The sequence below is a fragment of the Musa acuminata genome, chromosome BXJ1-1 (assembly GCF_036884655.1).
Source record: "Musa acuminata AAA Group cultivar baxijiao chromosome BXJ1-1, Cavendish_Baxijiao_AAA, whole genome shotgun sequence".
In the NCBI taxonomy this organism is placed as follows: domain Eukaryota; kingdom Viridiplantae; phylum Streptophyta; class Magnoliopsida; order Zingiberales; family Musaceae; genus Musa; species Musa acuminata.
Window position 1 is genome coordinate 35939435 of NC_088327.1, and position 21265 is coordinate 35960699.

General features: G+C 34.7%; 1 protein-coding gene across 1 annotated transcript in view; it reads right to left on the minus strand.

Moving 5' to 3' along the window:
- Nucleotides 1-9557, minus strand: part of LOC103974774 (GABA transporter 1) — a 37233-nt gene extending 27676 nt beyond the window's left edge. The window contains exons 1-5 of the mRNA XM_065079287.1: nucleotides 9258-9557; nucleotides 8877-8999; nucleotides 8695-8789; nucleotides 8435-8618; nucleotides 8102-8232 (exon numbers count right to left, since the gene is read on the minus strand). Of these exons, the coding sequence (XP_064935359.1) occupies nucleotides 8102-8232; nucleotides 8435-8618; nucleotides 8695-8789; nucleotides 8877-8999; nucleotides 9258-9474 (750 nt within the window). The 5' untranslated portion in view covers nucleotides 9475-9557. The remainder of the gene's footprint in view (nucleotides 1-8101; nucleotides 8233-8434; nucleotides 8619-8694; nucleotides 8790-8876; nucleotides 9000-9257) is intronic.
- Between the last annotated feature and the right edge of the window lie 11708 nt (nucleotides 9558-21265).

The window sequence follows — 21265 nt, forward strand, 5'->3', positions numbered from 1 at the left end:
TGCAAGATAGAATATTTTTGTATCTTCTTGAAATATGTAAGCTAGTAAATTTAGTGATGTTCAAGATAGCAAGTTCTTTCTTCTCTTTTGAGAAGTGCAATTTTTTACTTCCTTAGCAAAGCGCAAGCTAGCAAAATTTTACATCTATTAGAACAAGCAAGCTCATAAATTTTTTACTTCTTTTACAATGTGCAAGTTTCCAAATTTTGTATCTTGAGTTAGCAATTTTTCTCCCCCTTTGTCATTATCAAAAAGAAGGAAGAATACAATGTTGTAATTCATTTCCCTTTACATCAATTTTCAAATCATAATAAAGTTAAAGTATCATTTTTATTTTAATATGCCATAATTAAGGTAAATCTTGAATTCAAATTGAATTCAAGTCAAAGCAATTTTAATCATGATTCACATCATATATGCAATGCATCATAATAAAATTATAAGTATTGCATGCATCATTTCAAATCATAAATAATTCAAATCGTGATAGTATCAAAATATCAAATTACATTACATCCTACCATGCATGATCATAACTTCTCATTTGTATGCATCAACATAATATCATGAGTATTGCATGATTTCATATCATCACATGAAGGATAACAAGAAAAATTTGGTGATGAGATATACAAATCATGAAGACAAATTGTGAATATCAAGAGACATATTATGATTCTTTTTGGATAACTCAAATAGCGAAAAGAAAGAATCATAGTAAACAATCTTGATTTATAAAAAGAATTCTCAAGTTATAATTCTGAGAAATCTAAAGAAACAATGATTCGTTTTAACAAATCTCCTCTTAAATAAATAACGAAAAAAATTCTTAGGAGATCATGAAAAATCTTGATTCATACAAAGAGAATCTTATCTTATCATGATTTGATAAACATTCTCTTAAAAGAGTGAATCATATGTGCATCAAGAAAGATGTTTCATATTGAATATATCACAAGTCGTAAATGCGATAAATGATTTAGTTGGATATATCATCTCATTAGTCATATGAAAATAGATCCAAAATCATCATCAAAATAACTTTTTGGAAAATTCAATGAAGGTAACGTAGATAGATTCACATGAAAACTTGATTCATGCATAATGTCTCAATTAAAAAAATAGTTATAATTCCAAAAAAATCATGATTCATTTATAAAATTCTCCTATTTAGTAAATGACAAGAAGAAACATAGGAGATTAAATACAAGATCTTGATTCACAAAAAAAATCTCAAGTATCAAATATCGAGAAATCAAGATCATGAATTGGATTATTTTTATCTTTAGTAAATGGCAAAGAGAAACATAAGAGATCTTGATTCATAAAAGATTTCATGTTATAAGCCTCGAGAAATTATGATTTCGATAAAACTCATTAAAATTCATCAAATCATTTTCATAGTATAAGAGATTCACAAAAACATAATATACATGGATTCATTAATCTTTTATCGAAAAATCAATAAGACAGAGATGGAAAATGTATTCCCTTTTTATGTGTTTCATTTGAAGCTGTTTGTTTCATACAAGCATGCCTTTTTCTATGCCAAATAAAAACATGCATCAACGTTTAGGATCAAAAAATAAATTTTGTCATAAAAACCATCAAGACCAAAATAGTATAACACATTAAATATAAGGCTTCTTCAAACAAGAGATTTGATTCATCATTTTAATTTCAATGATAATTCATTTTTCATTTTACGTATTTCATTTTATGTGATTGATTTCATATAAATATGCTCAAGTTTTTCATATGAAATCCGTTCATCTTGTTTAAAACTGAAAAAGCAACTTTCATTGCGACAAAGATCAATAAGCCATGAATCACAAAAATCATCATGCATAATTTCGAAATATAAACTTATTAAACATGATCATTATGCATCATTACTTTGGGCATGATAACAAAACATGGTTTCAAGTTTTCAAGGTATAACATACACAATTTTAAACTATAAACTCATTAAGCATGATATCAAGCCTCTTAACATTTTCATTAAAACATCAAGCATGGTTTCATTGAACATAATGTTGAATGATTCTTAAAGATATCTAAACTTCTTTAGTTTTAATTTTGGTGATTGACTTTATATTAGTATGCCTAAATTTTTGTTCTTATGTCAAGATCATGCATCATGTTTAAAATCAAAAACCAAAGATAAGATTAATCACAAAAATCATCAAGCCATATAAAAGCCATGCATTATCATCGAAAAGTAATATAGAAATCATCAAGATACTCATTATTGCTTCTTTAAAACATACATAGAATTAATCCTTTTAGGTGTACAAGTATTAGATTTATTTCTAACATTTTATTACATTATCATAAAACATGCAATTTTCATGCTTATTTTTTAAAATAAAAAGAAGCATGATATAATTTTTTGTAATTTTTATTTTTAAATTTTTTACTAACTAATTTAAAAATAATTCATAAAAAATCATCAAGTAATTTCAAAATAAATTAAAGAAGTTTCGTTTGAGTTGTTTACCTCATTGTCGAGAGTCATCAAAGCGAAGTTCATCGTTTCGCCTTCATCGGTTTGCTTCTCATCATCGGATGAGCTCGATTCATCCCAAGGTACTTTATTCTTCTTGTGTTCATAGCAAGTAGTTACATTCTTTTTAAGTTTATTTTTGTTCTTTGATTCTTGTTTTAAGAATTTTTTAAGCTTTATTGTGAGAAGTTCAAGTTCGAGTTTTCGCTCGAGTGGTCTTCTTTTGTTCTAAGTGTAAAATCCTTCCTTTTCTTTGGAAGGGAGTTCTCACGTTCATAAAGTTCATCATGTGTCATTTCATAGGTCATTAAAGACCCAATAAGTTCTTCATGTGAAAATTTATTTAAATTCTTTGTCTCTAGTATAGCAATTACTTTTGAATCCTAATTTTTAGAAAGAGATCGTATAACTTTATTAACAAGTTCAAGATTCGAAAAACTTTACCAAGTGCTTTTAAACCATTAATGACATTAGTAAAATGGGTGTATATGTCTCCAATGGTTTCACTTGGTTTCATACGAAATAATTCAAAATCACACATCAAAAGATTAACTTTAGACTCTTTAACCCTACTTGTACCTTCGTGTGTGATTAACTTTAGATTAATTTTGGAAATGTGCTTAACTTGAAAAACTAATTTTGGAAATGTGCTTAACTTGAAAGCGTGTTTGTTTATAAGTGTAGTAAAATCAAAGTAAGGAGGAAGTTTGCTATGAAAGTAAATTGTTCAAAATAAATGCAAACAAGATTTTATAGTGGTTTAGTCGTTGTGATCTATATCTACTCTCGATTCCTCCTCCGTCGAGGCCACCGACGTCCACTACCGGTCTTCCTTAATGGGTGAAGACCAACTACCCTCTTATAATACTTTCTCCTTTTCATAGGTTTAGAAGAAAACCTTTACAAGTCACTCTTTTACAAGTATTCCCTCACACATCTCCCTTAGGACTAACTTTAAGCACTATGAGGGAACTAAAAGTTTTGACAGAGTTTACTCAGTTTTTTCCTCTAGAATTCTTGCTACATTCTTACTACCCAAGTAGGTATTTATTGGCCCTAAATGGTTTCAAAAATGGAGCCAAAAATTTAAACATCCAGGTCCTCCAGGTATGGGCGGTACCACCGCCTACATTGGGCAGTACCACCCCCTATAGCCTGACACTGGGTGGTAGCACCGCCCAATCTGGTGGTACCACTACTTGACATACTGTCATTGGGCAGTATCATCACCTGATAGCCTCGAAGATCGAGGTTTTCGAGTTTTCCAACTCACAAGCGGTTCTACCGCTTGGCCCAACATTTAGGTCACTAAATGGGCCTCCCAATGAGCCTAAATCACTCCCAATTTAGGCCTAATTAGCCCCTAATTGAGTTGACCTAATTCTAACCCAATTATGTGATAACTATGAATTTTAAGACATTTACTAAGCTAAATAAGTCCGTAAGTCTAGGTTTCTTCCGACATGCTTTCGATGATCTTCAGCGAACATCCGATGATCTCTCGGCAATGTTCCAACAGACTCCTGGCAAGCTCCTGGGCTTCACGACGATCTTCTTGGCAAGTTCCAATGAGCTTCTTTGGCAAGCTCCTGGACTTCTCGGTTAATTCCGATAGTACTTTCGACGAACGTCTGGACTTCCGAGAAATCTTGAACTCTCAACGAAATCTCGTTCTTGACTACGGGACTTCATTTTGCTTTATACCTTGCTATCATAGTTAATCTTGTATACTTAAAACCCACTTTGATCTAGACAATTATTACAAAGCTTGAATCAAGTGTTGTCCAGCATGCCATTGTTTTATCGATGCTTCGTTCGATTATTCGGTGCATCGTCCTCTCTTACGGCCTATTGCCCAATGGGTAAGTTGACCTCCGCAACTCCGATTTTCTTGGTGTAATCTTCGCTCTTCTTGGCCCGATGCCCGAACCCATGGCCCGAAGCCTTCTGTCAATACGTCGATCGATCCTTCAGTGTGACGTTCAATTTTCTAACATGTTCCACTCCGGCCCAACATAATTCTTCCTACTTTAATTGTCTCTCACTGATCGAAGCTTCCAGCATCACTTAAAATGCAGATCAAATCATAAACACATCAATTGGTTTCATCATCAAAATCTAAGATTCAACAATAAGGATACTCCTTGTCTATAAATATTGTAATAATTTTAAATTATTTCAAATAGATGTGAAAAGTACTTTTCCAAATGGCTTTATTTATGATGAAGTTTATGTTGAACAACCATTCAGATTTGAAAATGCTACTTTTTCAAATCATGTTTATAGGTTATCTAAGGCTTTCTATGGTTTGAAGTAAGCCCCTAAGGCTTGGTATGAGAGTCTTAGTTCTTTTCTTATTCAAAATAACTTCTCAAAAAATAAGGTCAATACCACATTATTTATTAAATATTTTAAAAATAATTTTTTGTTATTTACATTTATGTTGATGATATTATTTTTCGTTCTATAAGTCTTTGTATGAATCATTTGCCAAAAGTACGAACCAAGAATTTGAAATGAGTTTAATGGATGAATTAATATTTTTCTTAGGATTACAAATTAGGCAACTAAATGATGAAACTTTTATTAGTCAAACTAAGTATGGTTTGGATTTATTAAAATAATTTCATATGGATAGTTCTAAGGCCATTATCATACCTATGAGCACTTGAAATTAGATATAGACAATGAAGGAGAGTGCTTTGATAAAAAAACTTATAAAACTATGATAGGTAGTTTACAATACCTTACAGCAATTAGACTTGATATTATATTTAGTGTTGAACTTTGTGCTAGATTTCAATCTAATCCTAAACAATCTCATTTCAAAGCATTTAAAAGGATTTTTAGATATTTAAAAGGAACTCATAATCTAGGATTATGGTATCCAAAATATAAAAATTTTGAATTGATTGCCTATGCTAACGCTGATTTTGCTGGATGTAGAATAGATAGAAAATGCACATCTATAACATGTTAATTCTTAGGTAATGCACTTATTTCTTGGTCTTCCAAGAAATAAAATTCTATTGCATTATCTACAGTTGAAGCTGAATATATAACAGTAGGTGCATATTATGCATAAGTTATTTGGATGAAAAACACTTTAGAAGACTATGAACTTTATTTAAAAAATATTCCTATAAAATGTGATAACACTAGTGTAATATGTTTAACAAAGAATCTTATTCAATATTCTAAAACTAAACATATTGATATTAAACATCATTTTATTAGAGATCATGCTAATAATCATGATATATATTTAGATTTTATTAATACAAAATGTCAATTAGTAGATATTTTTACTAACCACTGAATAAGAAATAATTTGATTTTATTAGAAGAAAATTAGGCATGTTAAATCTTCAAAATACATGAATTTTTTTTATATTTTTTAGATCATTATCTTAATTTCTCGATTTTCATGACTTAAGTTTTCTTTTTTAATCAAGACCATTTCTTATGCTTCTTTTTTTTTGTTATTTACAAAAGAAAAGATATGTCAAAATGATTCATGATCTTTTAGATTCATGACTTAATCTTTCATTTATTTATGTGATGATTGAAATATTTGCACCATTGAATTATTCCTTTCTCCTTTCTTTTTTTATATAATGATAAAGGGGAGAAAGAGAATTGTTAGCATGCCCAAAAGAGAAGCAAAAGTGCTAGCTTACTCATCTCAAGAGAAGTAAAACCTACTAGCCTTCAAACTTCAAAGAGAAGTAAAACTTGCCAATTTGCTAGCTGACAAAGTGATGTAAAACTTGCTAATTTACTACCTTGCATGTTTCAAGAACTTGATAGTTTTACTTTTCTCCTTTTTGTTAATGATAAAGGGGGAGAAGTAATGATGAATGATATAAAAATTTTAATGTATGTTATGCCCAAAGTGATGATTTAAAATTTTATGTTTTGGAATTATCTATGTTATACCTTGATGATTTGAAATTATGTTTATAATGATGATATATATATGATGCAAATAATGTTTATGTTGATATAATGTGTTGCATATGATCACGACTAAAATCGTTTACACTTAAATTTGTAGGTTATCATTCTTTTTTAATTCGAGTTTGTTTTATTTCGATATGGCATATAGATAGGGGGAGTTTAGTTAAACTTCATCATCAATTGGTTTTTATCATAAAAAAGGAGAAGATTGTTGAATCTCGGATTTTGATAATGAAATAAATTGATGAGTTTATGATCTAATATGTGTTTTGAGAAAAGTGATGCAAGACTAACTTCGATTATGAAAAGGTAAAATAATTAAAGCAAAAAAATCAAATATTGAGTTGGAGTCAGAGATCGGGCATCGTGCTGAAAGAATCAAACATTGTGCTAAGATCGGATATTGCGAGAGTCAACATGTCGATGGATCAAGCGATATGCCAAAGATTCAGATGACGTATCAAAAGTTCGAACAAAGTTTAGATGAACCAATGACATGCCTGACAACATAAAATTCTTGTCTTATAATTGTTAGTGACTTGATTGTCAAAAGTTAGGCCTCAATTGAGTTAGTTTTGGGTGTAACCTTATTAACTTAATTAAGGGCTCATTGGGCTTGAATTGTGATTGATTTGGGCCCATTAAAAGGCCTATTTAATGACACAAATTGGGTTAGGCGGTGGCACCGCCAAACTGGCGATAGAACCGCCTATGAGTTGAAAAAGTCAAGTACATAGTCTCTCAAGTTGTCTAGCAGTAGTACCGCCCAGATTGAGTGGTAGTACCGCCAACACTTAATGCTAGTAGACAGTGGTACCGCCCAAGCAAGCGGTAGTACCACTAGAGCCCGATCTCCCAGGCTTTGTCAAGCAGTAGTACCGCCCAACACTAGTGATGATACTACTCATACTCAAAAGATCCGAAAATTTAAATTTTTGACTTCATTTTTTAAGTTATTTGGGCCTTATAAATATCCCACTCATCCCTGTTGGGAAGAGATAAGAAAGAGTGAACTAAAATGCTGATAAATCAAAGTTGTAATCCTGAAAAGTGTTGAGAGTTCCCCTTCTCTTCTTCAAAAGTTTAGAATTCTATCTAAGGAAAGTGTAAGACTTATATATGTTTTCTTCTAAACCTTTAAAAAGGAGAAAGAGTTATAACAAAGGTAATTAGTATTTTCTTATTGAAAGAAGATCATTAGTGAAAGCCGATGGTCTCGATGGAGGAGGAATCGAAAGTTAACATAGATCACGATGATCGAACCATTATGAATACGATGTGTATTTTCTTGGTATCTTTTACTCTCATTACTTACTAATTTATTTGCTTATTACACTTGCTTTAAGTCAAGCACACTTTCAATATCGATTTTCATCGAACGAAATTTTCGAAATTGTCGAAATTCTTCAAAAGTTCACCCTCTCCTCTTAGTTTTTATCTTTTCAAAAGATCCATTCCCTTTTCAATATATCAAAATCTTTATTTATCCAAGATAGTTAAGTAAGACATCTTTATTTCGGCATAGATCATATATCATCTCATACTTAGTAGCTCCAAATTGGCATCAAATCAAGCAAAACCAGGATAGTAAGAGAGAATTCAAGCAGAAAAGGAGGCTTCAGTGATATCTTGTACCTGTATCTCGGGCAGCATCGCATCCCCGAATGAGAAAGCAATTACTCCTAAAGCATTAAAAGCTTTGAAAACCCTAGAGGAGGAGTTTCCTTGAAACCCATAGCTGATTGACTTCCGATCCATATTTTTCCCTGCATTGCCAAAGAAAGAATGGCACGTTGTCCTGGGTGGGCTTAAAAGAAATAAAGAGTTACCAGCAGCACAAGGTGAGGCCTTCCTTGAAGGATACCTTTTGATACAAGGGGGAAAGCAGAGCAAGTTTAAGCGTTTAGAAGTGTGTGCTAAGTGAACACACACAAAGTAGGAAAGAAGAACACGACATCAGAAGTTTACCATTGTAAATAGTCACGCCAATCGCCGTTCCAGCGAAACCTATGGCGCTGAAGGTGCACAGCGCATTCACCCACCGTAACGAGTGGATGTCAGGGAGTTGCGACAGCAGCAGCTCAAATGCCCCAAAGAACATGATGAAATCCTGCAATGTTAAGCCGCCGTCCCAATTGTACTTGTACACCGCCTGGTGAGAGGGACGGTAATTATGATCAGTATAACTGCTGATCACTGCATGTAAAGCTCCTGCTTTGGAGTCTTGCCTTGAGACTGCTTCCAGCGGCGATATGGATGGCGATGTTATTGCCCAGAGAAGCAATTTGCTGGAATACTGTTATAGACCAATAACCCCAGCGTCCTTGGAAGATGGAAGACAAAACGTATTTAGACAATAAATATGACACTGGGATATAAATACACAATGCATATGAAACATTTGGTTCACCGTATATGCTCTGTCCCAGAAGACGGTATGTGGTATGCTTTTCTCCGTCCCATTTCCACAGTGAAGCGATAAGTAAGCTGGAATACCAGGTAGTCAACGTTCCAAGAACCAAACTGCAGACACCTGGACAAGATCAGAGAATTCAGAGACATGCATCCTTGGGTTTCAGAAAATGTAACCAGGTTATAAGGAATTATCTCAGGAAGATGTCAATCTATGAATAGGAATTTGGGCATTAATTCATTGAATTATTGGTGGTTAATTCCATCGCAGACTAGTCAAAAAGATGCTTATTTTAGCAGACTGCAAAAGATGCTTTTCGCTTGAACGGAAGGAGGGTGAGGATGGAAGGAGTGGTAGCAGCAGGCGTAAAAGTCGCACCAAGAGGCCATCCGAGGGAGGCGACTGCAAAGGGCAAAGGCGCGTAAGCCGCCGGTGTGGCGATGGTCGTCGCGACGTGGGAGGCTGCGTGCTTCCACGTCCCTTTCCCTCCTCCTCTTAGTCCTCGAACACTCACTGTAATCGGCTGCTGCTCTTGATCCTCCTCCTTCCCCACATCGCCTTGGAAGATCTGGGCACCTGCAGCAGGGGCGTGCATCTCGATCTTTCTCCGCCTATTTCTTCCCGGTGATGAGAATGAGGGTGGAGACAGAGAAATCACAGGAGCAGTCACCTGACAAGGCCAATATGTGGAATACGCAATAGTCAATGTCATACGGCGCTTATACTCACCCGTTGACTGAAGTGTTGCTACGTCATCTGTAGCAGAGTGAAAGCAGGGAGAGAACTCACCAATTCCGTGTCCAGAAGAAGCATCTTCCTCATCAATGCACTCGACGTCATCGTGGCACTTGGATCAAGTGCCTGTCCATTATAATGTGCCAACAAATCCAGTGGTGAGACGTTTCCAACGAAAGAAAAACTACGATTTCTATAAACATCCTTCTCAGAAATGCAAAATTCTAAATTTACAATTCGTTTTCATACACTTAAAAGATGTCTCAATCAATTATTCCATAAAAATCTACTTACATATTCGATCATATCTTTAAGCTCCAAATCCAGATAATATTATTGTTAGAGTCAAATTTGAGTTCAATAAAATATCTCAAATACTTTTTTTTTATTAGGCATATCCATGCTACTCATCGACATATAAAAATATTTAAAAACATGGGTATGAACAAGAAAGAGCTTAGTAAACATCAAAAACTCACATACCATATATATATATATATATATATATATATATATATATAATTTAATCAAAACTTATGAATTACTTTTCAGTCAGCATCCGTTTCAAATATATAAGAACATAAATTTTTTTTCTTTTTTACTTATATAAGATCATAACATAAACTTCATATACGTTCTGAATCAAAACTAAAATTCATACACAAACATACACGTATAATAGGTAAAGTTTAAAAATGATTAAAATAATATATTTTGAACACCTTTTCTAGCTAAGAATATAGACAAGAATGTGATGCATGGCTAAAGACTTAGTCATTACCTATATGCCATGTGAGTAGTAAGTGATCGACACGTCAACCACCTAGGTTACGAGGAGGATATATGGTTGATACCTTAAGGCTAATAGCTCATCCTATCGACAACACGTGATTAATGTTAAGATCAAGAGCACTAAGAGGGGGGGAGGGTGAATTAGTGCAGTGGAAAACTTTCGACGATTAAAACTGTGTTCGTACGTTGAAATCCGATTCCGACGTAAAAGTCATTTCGTGCATATAATAACTTTGAAAGCTTATGGAAACATAGGCAGTTTGCAATTAAGATAGAAATCAGAATGTAAGCGCAAACTGAAATATGACGTTTGTACGATAAAACCGATTTCCGTCTTAACGTCGATTCAGAAACTACTTAACTAAGAAACACATTTGTAAATGAGCAGAAGGCAATAAGCTACTGAGGAGGTTTGTAGTAAAGATAAGATGCTCAAAGTAAATGCAAACCAGAGAAGACGAGAGTTTATAGTGGTTCGATCAATCGTGACCTACATCCATTCCTCCGATTCCTCTTCCATCGAGGCCACCGGCATCCACTAACGATCTTCCTTTACTAGGCGAAGATCAATCTCCTTCTTACACCTCTCTTCTCCTTTTACCGGGTTTAGGAGACAACCCTTACAAGCACTCACTCTCCTCTCCTAAACAGAATTCTAACACTTAAGTTAGAGGAGGGAAATTCTAGAGATTGTAGCAGCATTTTCTCTCTTTTAATCTCTCTGTGCTTGTGTATTTTACCTAAGGATGGGAGGGGTATTTATAGGCTCCAAACTAGTTTGAATTTGGAGCTCAAAATTGTCATCTCCTAGAATTCCGGGGTCTGGCGGTTGTACCGCCTGACTGGGGCAGTTGCACCGCTTGGCAGAGCTCGGAGACTGAGCCTCTGGGTGGTGCCACCGCTTGTTAGGGGCGGTTGCACCGCTTGGCAGAGCTTGGAGACTGAACCTCTAGGCGGTGCCACCGCCTGACAGGGATGGTTGCACCACCCAATCTCACTCGGAGACTGAGCCCTAGCGGTGCCACTATCTGTCAGGGGCGGTTGCACCGCCTAATCTCGCTTGGAGACTGAGCCCAAGCGGTGCCACCGCTTGCCTGGGGCGGTTGCACTGCCCAGCTTTCCTGGGAGACACTCTCCTGGGCGGTGCCACCGCCGACCCTAGCGGTGCCACTGCCTAGTAGGAATTCTAGTCCGAATGGGTTGATCCATTCGGCCCAATTTGGGTCTTTCAAGGGCCCAATTGCCCCCAGATTAAGTTAATGGGATCACCTCCCATTCCTAACTTAATCTACATGCTAACTACGACAATTCTTAAGACATTTACTACAGCTTGCTCCAGTGCGTCAATCGCTTCTTCCGGCGAGCTTCCAGCGAACTTCCGACGAACCTCCAGCGATGCTCCGACGGACTTCCGGCAAACTCCTGGACTTGCGATGATCCACTTGGCGAGTTCCGATGAGCTTCTTTTGGCAAGCTCCTAGACTTCTCGGATTTGTTCCCGTAGAATCTCCGATGACCGTCCGGACTTTCGTCGAGCTCTCGAACTCCCAACGTGATCATAGTCTTTGACTCCGACTCAACTCCTGCTGCATGTCTTACTTTCATCGTAGTTAATCCTACATACTTAAAACAAAACTTCGATCGAGACAATTAATCCTAAGCAATTAACTAAGTTGTCCGGCATGTCATTGGTCCCTCGACGCTTCGTCTAATTCTTCGGCGCATCGTCCTCTCCTGCGGCCTATTGCCCAATCGACCAGTTGACTCCGCAACTCTGATATCCTTGGCGCAATACCCGCTCTTCTTGGCCCGATGCCTAAGTCCACGGCCCGAAGCCTTCTATCGATACGTCGACCGATCCATTGGCCCGACGTCCAATCTTTTGACATGTTCCTCCGGCACAACATGATTTTTCCTACTTTAATTGTCTCATCTTGATCGAAGCATCCTGCGTCACTCAAAACGTAGATTAAAATATAAACACATATCAAGTGGTTTCATCATCAAAATACGAGATTCAATAATTAACATATTAATAGCTTGAGATAATACGGATGGCATGTGGTTGATACCTTAGCACCTAGACTAAAGTAGACCAATCAAGGTGTGTCACCTAGACTGAAGTAGGCCAATCAAGGTGTGTCCCTGATTCGATGCACCCAAATCGTGACATGTCCTAGATTTAGCACACCACAATGCCTACTATTATAATTTGGTTTGAGAACGACACACATCATCGATGATCTTAGATAACAACATCGAGACCATTATAAAAAGGATCCCTACGTACATTATGGACACACACAATCTTTTCTCAAGAGCTCATTCGAACTATCCGAGCTCAATATTGACTTGATCATCATAATGGCATTAGTCAAAATACCCCCAACTTAGTTCTACAAGTTTGATGTAAGGACTTCAAAAATGGAGCCAAAAAGTCTCATCCTCGGGTTTTCGGGATACTAGCGATACTATCGTCAGTGCTCCATCGCTTGCCACATTAAACACTAGCGGTACCATCACCTACTTAGGTGGTACCATTGCTGATACAACATAGAAGATTGTGTTCTTGCAATACTGCCACTAGTCTAAGCGGTATTACTGTTAGTTTAGGTGGTACTACCACCTGACACTAGCGGTACCACCACTAGGTTTTCCGAAAATGTACACTCCATACTTTCCAGCTCACTAGTAGTTCCACTGCTTGACCCAACTTCAGGACACTGAATTGACCTTCCAATATGATCAATTCATCCCTGATTTAGGCCCATGGGCCTTTAATTAAGTTGGCATAATTACACCCAAAACCAACTCAATTAAAACCTAAACTACTTTGATCAAAATATAAACAATTACAATCATGAATCTTATATTGTTCGGCATGTCATTAGTTCATCTGGTACTTCGTTCGAACTTCTAGCACATCATCCTTCTCTTTGGCATATTACCCGATCTATCGACATGTTGACCTCCCGTAACATCCGATCTTAGTGCAATGCCCGATCCTTCTAGCCTGATGCCCGATCTATAACATGATCCACTCTGACCCAATATTTAATTCTCCTACTTAAATCGATTTACCTTTCCATGATCGAAGCTAGTCCTATATTACTTTTCTCAAATACTTATTATATCATATACTCATCAATTGATTTCATCATCAACATCGAAGATTCAATAATCTCCCCTTTTTTTTATAATAATAATCAATTCATGATGGAGTTTTAACTAAACTCTCCCTATCTATATACCATATTAAAGTAAATTTTATTTAGAAAATAATAACTTTCTAATCATAATATCTTTGAATTTAAATCAAAACAATTTTAATGAATTTCTTTGCAAAGATCATATGCAAAATAATCATTTTACACTTCATATGCATAGTTAAAATAACATTACATACATCATATGCATCATCATAATATCAAAGTATGAGTTAAGATTCCAAATCATTAAGGTATATCATAATATGTATGATTTAAATTTTAAATCATCATAACTTCTCTCCCTTTATCAACAAAAAGGAGAAAAGTACAACTAGCAAGTTTCTGAAATATACAAACTAGTAAGTCATCAAGTTTTACTTCTCTTTGAAATATGTAAGCTAGCAAGTTTTTGCTTCTTTTTGAGATATACAAGTTAGCAAGTTTTTGCTTCTCTTGAGATGTACAAGTTAGTAAATTTTTGCTTCTCTTGAGATGTGCAAGCTAGTAAGTTTTTTGTTTCTTTTTTAGATGAGCAAGCTAGTACTTTTCGCTCCTCTTTTATCATTATCAAAAAGAAGGGAATGATACAATGGTGCAAAAATTTCCATCAATGTGCCAATCTTAACATGAAAGATATTAAATATAAGTTCAAATCATGAAAGATCAAGTTGTGAATATCGAAAAATCATGTTTTATTTTGATAAATCTTTTCTTTTATAAATAGTGAAAAGAAATAATCATAAGAGATCAAATAGTATATGATCTTAATTCGAAAGAAAACCCAACTCATGAATACTGAGAAATCAAGATAGTGACCTAAAAAATTCATGTGTTTGGAAGATTTTGTTAGGATCGGAGCGACACTAAGAGGGGGGGTGAATTAATGCAGCGGATTAAAACTCATAAGTTTGAAATCGATTTTGTAAATGTGTAGATATTTCGATTCGACGAAGGATAACTTAGCTAAAATAACTCGAGTAAAGGTAATCAAGAGTAGGGAGATGAAAATCGAACGATTTACAGCTAAGTATAGAAATGGTTCAGAAAATTAAACGCTCATACATTTAAGGAACCCATGATGTATAGTGGTTCGGTCAAATGACCTATATCCACTTTCAAAGCCTTCTTCAATGAGGCTCCCAACTTCCACTAGCAAATCACTTTGAAGGGAAAGGACCAAATACACCTCTTACAAATAAGTGGTTCACACTCTTAAGATTTTTTCAAAGAGAAAGTGGGAGGTGAACACTTAAGCTATTGAAAACAAGACTTCGCTAGAGTTTTTTCTCACTTTCTAACTTCTCAAAAATGTGTGTTCTCTACTGAGAATTGAGGGGTATTTATAGTCCTCAAGAGGATTCAAATTTGGGCTCCAAATTTGAATTATTTTTAGTTTTCTCAGTGCTGACGGTGCCACCGCATGTCAGTGTTTGACACTGACAGTGTACTGGCGGTGCCACTACCGGACATCTCAGGTTCTGGGTGGTGCCACCGCCCAATCCGACGGTGCCACCGCCTAGTCCGGTGGTGCCACCGCCCAATCCGACGGTGCCACCGCCCAGTCCGGTGGTGCCACCGCCTGGACTATTCCAGCTTACTGGTTGGGCTCCAAACTTCACCCAAACCAATCTAAACTTGGGCCCAATTGGCTCCTAACTGGGTTATAGGATTAACCCTTAATCCTAACCCAAATTATATGCGAACTATGAAATTAAGACATAGCTCTAAGCAAATTTTTAACCGGCAACGTCGAGTTTCCTTCTAGCGAGCTTTCCGGCGAACTTCCGGTGGACTTCCGATACACCCTCGGATTTCTTCCGGCGGACTCCCAGTAGGCTCTTGGTCTTGTGGTGAGTTCAATGAGTCTTTGGCAAGTATTCGAACCTTCTTGGTGATCTCAGCGAACCTCCGACGATCTTTCCAGCAGACTTCCGAAAACTTCGGCAAGTCCCCGATTCTTTCTCGGTTGGTTCCGGTAGCACTTCCGACGATTCTTCAGACTTTTGGCGGACTCTCGAACACCCATCAAACTTGACTTTGGTAAACTTACTTTATGTCTAAAGCTATCGTAGTTAATCTTACACACTTAACTCAATAATATGGATTAGATCAATTATCTAATCAATTTACTTCATCATCAAAATCCGAGATTCAACAATCTCCCCTTTTTTGATGATGACAATCAATTGATGACGGAGTTAATCATAACTCCCCCTATCTATATGTCATATTATGAGAAGATAAAAATACTTAAATTCAATCTCTTTGAATTCAAGCCTAAACCGATAAGTTCTATCTGTTGAACTAATCATTATTCTTAATAAGCATGAGCAAATATGAAACTTCATATTTCTCATAATTTCAAGGTATGAAAATTATTTTCAAGCCGAATGATAAAAGATAATTATCATTTCGATAAGAAATAATAATAATTTAAAATTTCAACATGGATCTCATGATATAAATGTAAGGCATGATTTCATATCATGAGATGATTGCTTATCTCATATATATATATATATATATATATATATATATATATATATATATATATATATATATATATATATATATATATATATATATATATATATATATATATATATATATATATAATGATAAACATGATACAACAATTAATCTAAAAACTTTCATATGCGATATGCTAAAAAAGTTTTACGATGCTTTTAATAAATATAACATATATAAGATATTTTTCATTGCATTATACAACATATAAGCTATTGCAATACGATACATATAAGTCATACTAATTTCATATTTGCATAAGTCATCAATCTTTTGCACATTCTTCTCTCCCTTTGTCATCAACAAAAAGGAGATGAGTTTTCAAGCATAAAACTCGTGATCATTGAAGCCATTCATAAAATCATCTCATAAGAAAAAAAATCTTGAAAATGAGATGTCAAAATTGATAAAGCTTCAACTTGGCATTAAGATCGTTCATTCAAGGAAGACATCAAATCATCCAAAATAGCATGAAGGTGCCATCAAAATGTTGACAAAATTTCAAAAAGAAACATCCAACATCATATACTAGGATAATGTCAAACGCATATCAAGGTAGCATAGAGGTTTACTATAATAAGAAAGGTTTAACACAACAATTATTCCTTAGGAGGAATTCCAAAGTTCCTATACATGACATCTATCTTTTGGTTCATATGTTGTAGTTCCCTCAAAATATTAACTTGCTGTAATTGGATTTGCTCTTGTTGTGATTTTAGTTGCTCTTGTTGTGATTTGATTTGATTTAATTCTACCATGATGGGATCTTCAGAAGATGAAGCATGAGCTGGTTCTGAAGGTGCTGCACCAAAGGGATTAGGAGGAGGAGATTCATTTCCCTTAAAAATGGGTGTTTCAGGGTATTCTACTGGTGGGAGAACTAGAACAGTCCTTCTAGGTTGCCTAATCCATATACCATTGCCAAAAGTGCACCTAAGTCTCTTGAGTAGGTTTCTGTTGATAGTGTTAAATCGATCGACCTGGATTATTTCTTCATCGAGTGAGATACAAATATTATAGGCAAGCATTAATCGAGTGACTAACCCCCCATACGATAACATTGAGTCTTTAACTATTATGTCATACATATGTTGCCGGATTAAGTATAAAAAATAATTATTTTGGCCAATCATAATGAAATTGTTTAGGAAGTAGGATGTTTATCATGACGTGATGAAGAAATTTAGAGTTAAAGGGCAACAAGTGCTCATAACTTTTGAGAATTATGCCTAGGTTCGGATTTGCAAAAATAGTTTCTAAGGCTTCGGAGTAAGTTGCTCTGATTGCATTGATATCTAATTTACTTTTAAAATAACAACCCCTATCCTTTTCGGCAATTCTAATTAACTCACATATAGTGCTATCAAAGATTCGAATTTATGTTCCTAAGAGGTAGGTTGTTAAGCTATCATTGTCTACACTTAAGTTTGCGTAAAATAATCTAACCAACCTAGGGTAAATCGGTTCATTGATTTATAGGATAGATAAGACATCTAAATTTACAAACCATCAAATGGGTTCTAGGTTTCCAAGTTCATCTAGATCAACATGTTTGCCCTTATGTATTGTTCTTGTTTCGAAATTTAGATACCTAAGGGCTACTTCATTAGATCTAAAGAGGATTTGGTCATAGGAATCTCCTTCCACCCTTTTTCCTTTAGTTCTTGATGATCTCTTAGGAGCCATATCTAATCATGATGATAGATTAAGAGAGAACTTTAAAGAATAGGCCAAATAATCAGAGGAAGAAGGAAAAAAAAATTTCAAATCTTACCTTATATAAGTTTCCTTGGGAGGTAGAGAGCTTGATCCAAGAAGAACCCCTTTCTTAGGCTTCTAGAGGCTTAGAATGAGGTTGAGAGAGGTTTAGAGGACTTTGTGAGAGTGCTAGGGAGGGTGATCTCGGGTTGGGGGCGGTTCCACCGCTAACCCTAACCCCCCATCTTTATAAGGGGGTTCTCGGGCGGTGCCACCGCCTGGGGATCGAGCGCCCAAGCGGTGCTACCGTCGGTTCTGGTGGTGCCATCATTGGCACGGTAAAAAATAATTTTTTTTATATTTTATTTTCAGAAGTCTTAGTATGTTTGATTTAAGATAGGATAGTGTCTTGGATCACTAGATGTCATTCAAAATCGAAAAGAAAGAAGTCAAATCACGAAAATCGAAAAGAGGATGAAATTTTTTTGAAAAATATATACAATCAAGCTCATTCACAAGGACAATTCAACATACCTAATTCCCTTCTAATAAAGTCAAATTGATCTTCATTTAAGGCTTTTGTGAAAATGTCCGCTAATTGATGTTTTGTATCAATAAATTCTAGAATGACATTATTATTATTGACATGATTTTGTATAAAGTGATACCTAATGTCAATATGCTTAGTTTTAGAGTGTTGAATTGGATTTTTTGTTAGACAAATAGCACTTGTATTATCACATTTTATGAGAATGTTTTTTAAGTAAATTCTATAGTCTTCCAACGTATTTTTTATCTAAACAACTTGTGCACAGCATGTACTTGTAGCTATGTATTTGACTTCCACCATAGATAGTGCAACCGAATTTTGTTTCTTGGAAGTCCAAGAAACAAGTGCATATCCTAAAAATTGATATATTCCGGATGTGCTTTTTCTATCTATCCTACATCTACCAAAATCGGCATCCGCATAAGCTATTAAATCAAAATTATCAGATTTTGGATACCATAATCCTAAATTATGAGTTCCTTTAAGATATCTAAGGATTCTTTTAACACTTTTAAGATAAGATAATTTAGGATTAGTTTGAAACCTAGTGCAAAGTCCTACACTAAACATGATATCCGATCTAGTTGTGGTGAGGTAAAGTAAAGTACCAATCATTCCCCTATATGTTTTTTTATCAAAGCTTTCATCACTTTCATCCATGTCTAACTTAGTGAAAGTACTCATACGAGTGTTTATAGCTTTTGAACCATCCATGTTAAATCATTTTAATAATTCTAATATATATTTAGATTTATTAAGAAATATACCATTACTAAGTTATTTAATTTGCAATCCTAAAAAGAAGGTTAATTCTTCCATTAGGCTCATTTCAAATTCATGACTCATACACTTGGCAAATGATTCACATAGTATTTCATCCGAAGAACCAAAAATAATATCATTAACATAAATTTGAATAATAAAAATTATTTTTAAAATATTTGATAAACAATGTAGTATCAACCTTGTCTTTTATAAAATTATTTAAAATAAGAAAGGAACTAAGCCTTTCATACCAAGCTCGAGGAGCTTATTTTAAGCCATAGAGAGCCTTAGTTAATTTAAATACATGATTAGGAAGAAGAGAATTTTTAAATTCGGGAGGTTGTTCAATATACACTTATTCGAAAATAAAACCATTCAAGAAAGCACTTTTGACATCAATTTGAAATAGTTTAAAATCATTACTACTAGCATAGGCAAGGAGCATCCCAATGGCTTCTAATCTTGCAACAGGAGCGAAGGTCTTTTCGTAGTCGATCCCTTCTTTATAGTTGAAACCTTTGGCCACTAGTCTAGTCTTATTTCTAACCATGATACCGCATTCATCTTGCTTATTTCTAAAGATCCATTTAGTACTAATGACTAAATAGTCACTAGGTCTAGGAGCAAGCTTCCATACCTCATTTCTCTCAAATTGGTTCAATTCCTCTTGTATTGCAATAACCCATGAATCATCTTTCAAGGTTTGGTTAATGCATTTAGGTTTAATTTGAGAAAGGAAGGCGGTGTTAGCACAAACATTCTTGAAGGAAGAACGAGCATTTACATACTTCCATTCCTTACGTAAGGAAATTTCAGAAGAAGATGCATCCAAGTTGCTATTTTGAGGAGGGGGTTCATTTAAATTCAAATTATCAAAACCAAGATCATCATCAAAATCATTTTTCTTTAACTCAAAAATTTCATTAAAAACTATATGAATAGACTCTTCTATAACTAAGGTTCTTTTGTTAAAAACATGAAAAGCCTTAGAAACGGAAGAGTAACTAAGAAAGATGCCTTTATCAGATTTAGCATCAAATTTTCCTAAGGCATCCTTTTCATTTAAAATAAAGCATTTGCAACCAAAAACTTTGAAATAAGAAACATTTAGTTTTTTGTTATTCCATAATTTATAGAGAGTTTTTAATATAGATGGTCTTATTAGAACCCTATTCATGACATAGCAAGCCATATTAATGGCTTCGGCCCAAAAATACTTAGGTAGCCTATGTTCATTTAACACGGTTCTTGCCATTTCTTATAAATTTCTATTTTTCTTTTAACTACCCTATTTTGTTGAGGATTTCTCGTAGTGGAGAAGTTGTGGTTATATCCATTGGATTCACAAAAACTTTGAAAGTCACGGTTTTGAAATTCGCCACCGTGATCACTCTAAATTGATAAAATCATGAAGTCTTTTTCGTTTTGAGTAAGTTTATAAAATTTAGAGAAACATTTGAAACAATCACTTTTGTGAGCCAAGAAATAGGTCCAAATGTATCTACTATAGTCATCTACAATTACGAAGGCATATTTGCTTCTTCCTAGACTCATTGTGTCAATTGGTCTAAATAAGTCCAAATGGATCAATTACAATAGTCTAGTGGTGCTAATTTGATTTTTTAGTTTGAAACTAGTTTTTATTTGTTTTCCTAGTTGACAAGCATCACACACTTTGTCCTTAACAAACTTCATATTGGGAATCCCTCATACTAACTCTCTAGATGAAATCTTATATATTAGTTTCATACTTGCATGACCTAATCTCCTATGCCAAAGCTAAGCATCATCATTTAAAGCGGAAAAGCACATTTCATTACTAAGTTCGTCAAGGTTGATGGTGTAGATATTATTTTATTTTAAGGCAATCATTGATATGTTATTGTTTAGTTTTTCAATAATGCACACATTAGATTCAAATCTAATGATGTAACCTTTATCGCATAATTGACTAATGCTTAAGAGATTGTTTTAACCCATCAACTAGCAATACATCATTAATTGAAAAACTTGATTTGTTACCTATGGTTCCCTTGCCAATGATTTTACCTTTGTTGTTGTCTCCGAATGTGACATACCCTTCTTCTTTGCTAGTGAGTATAGAGAAA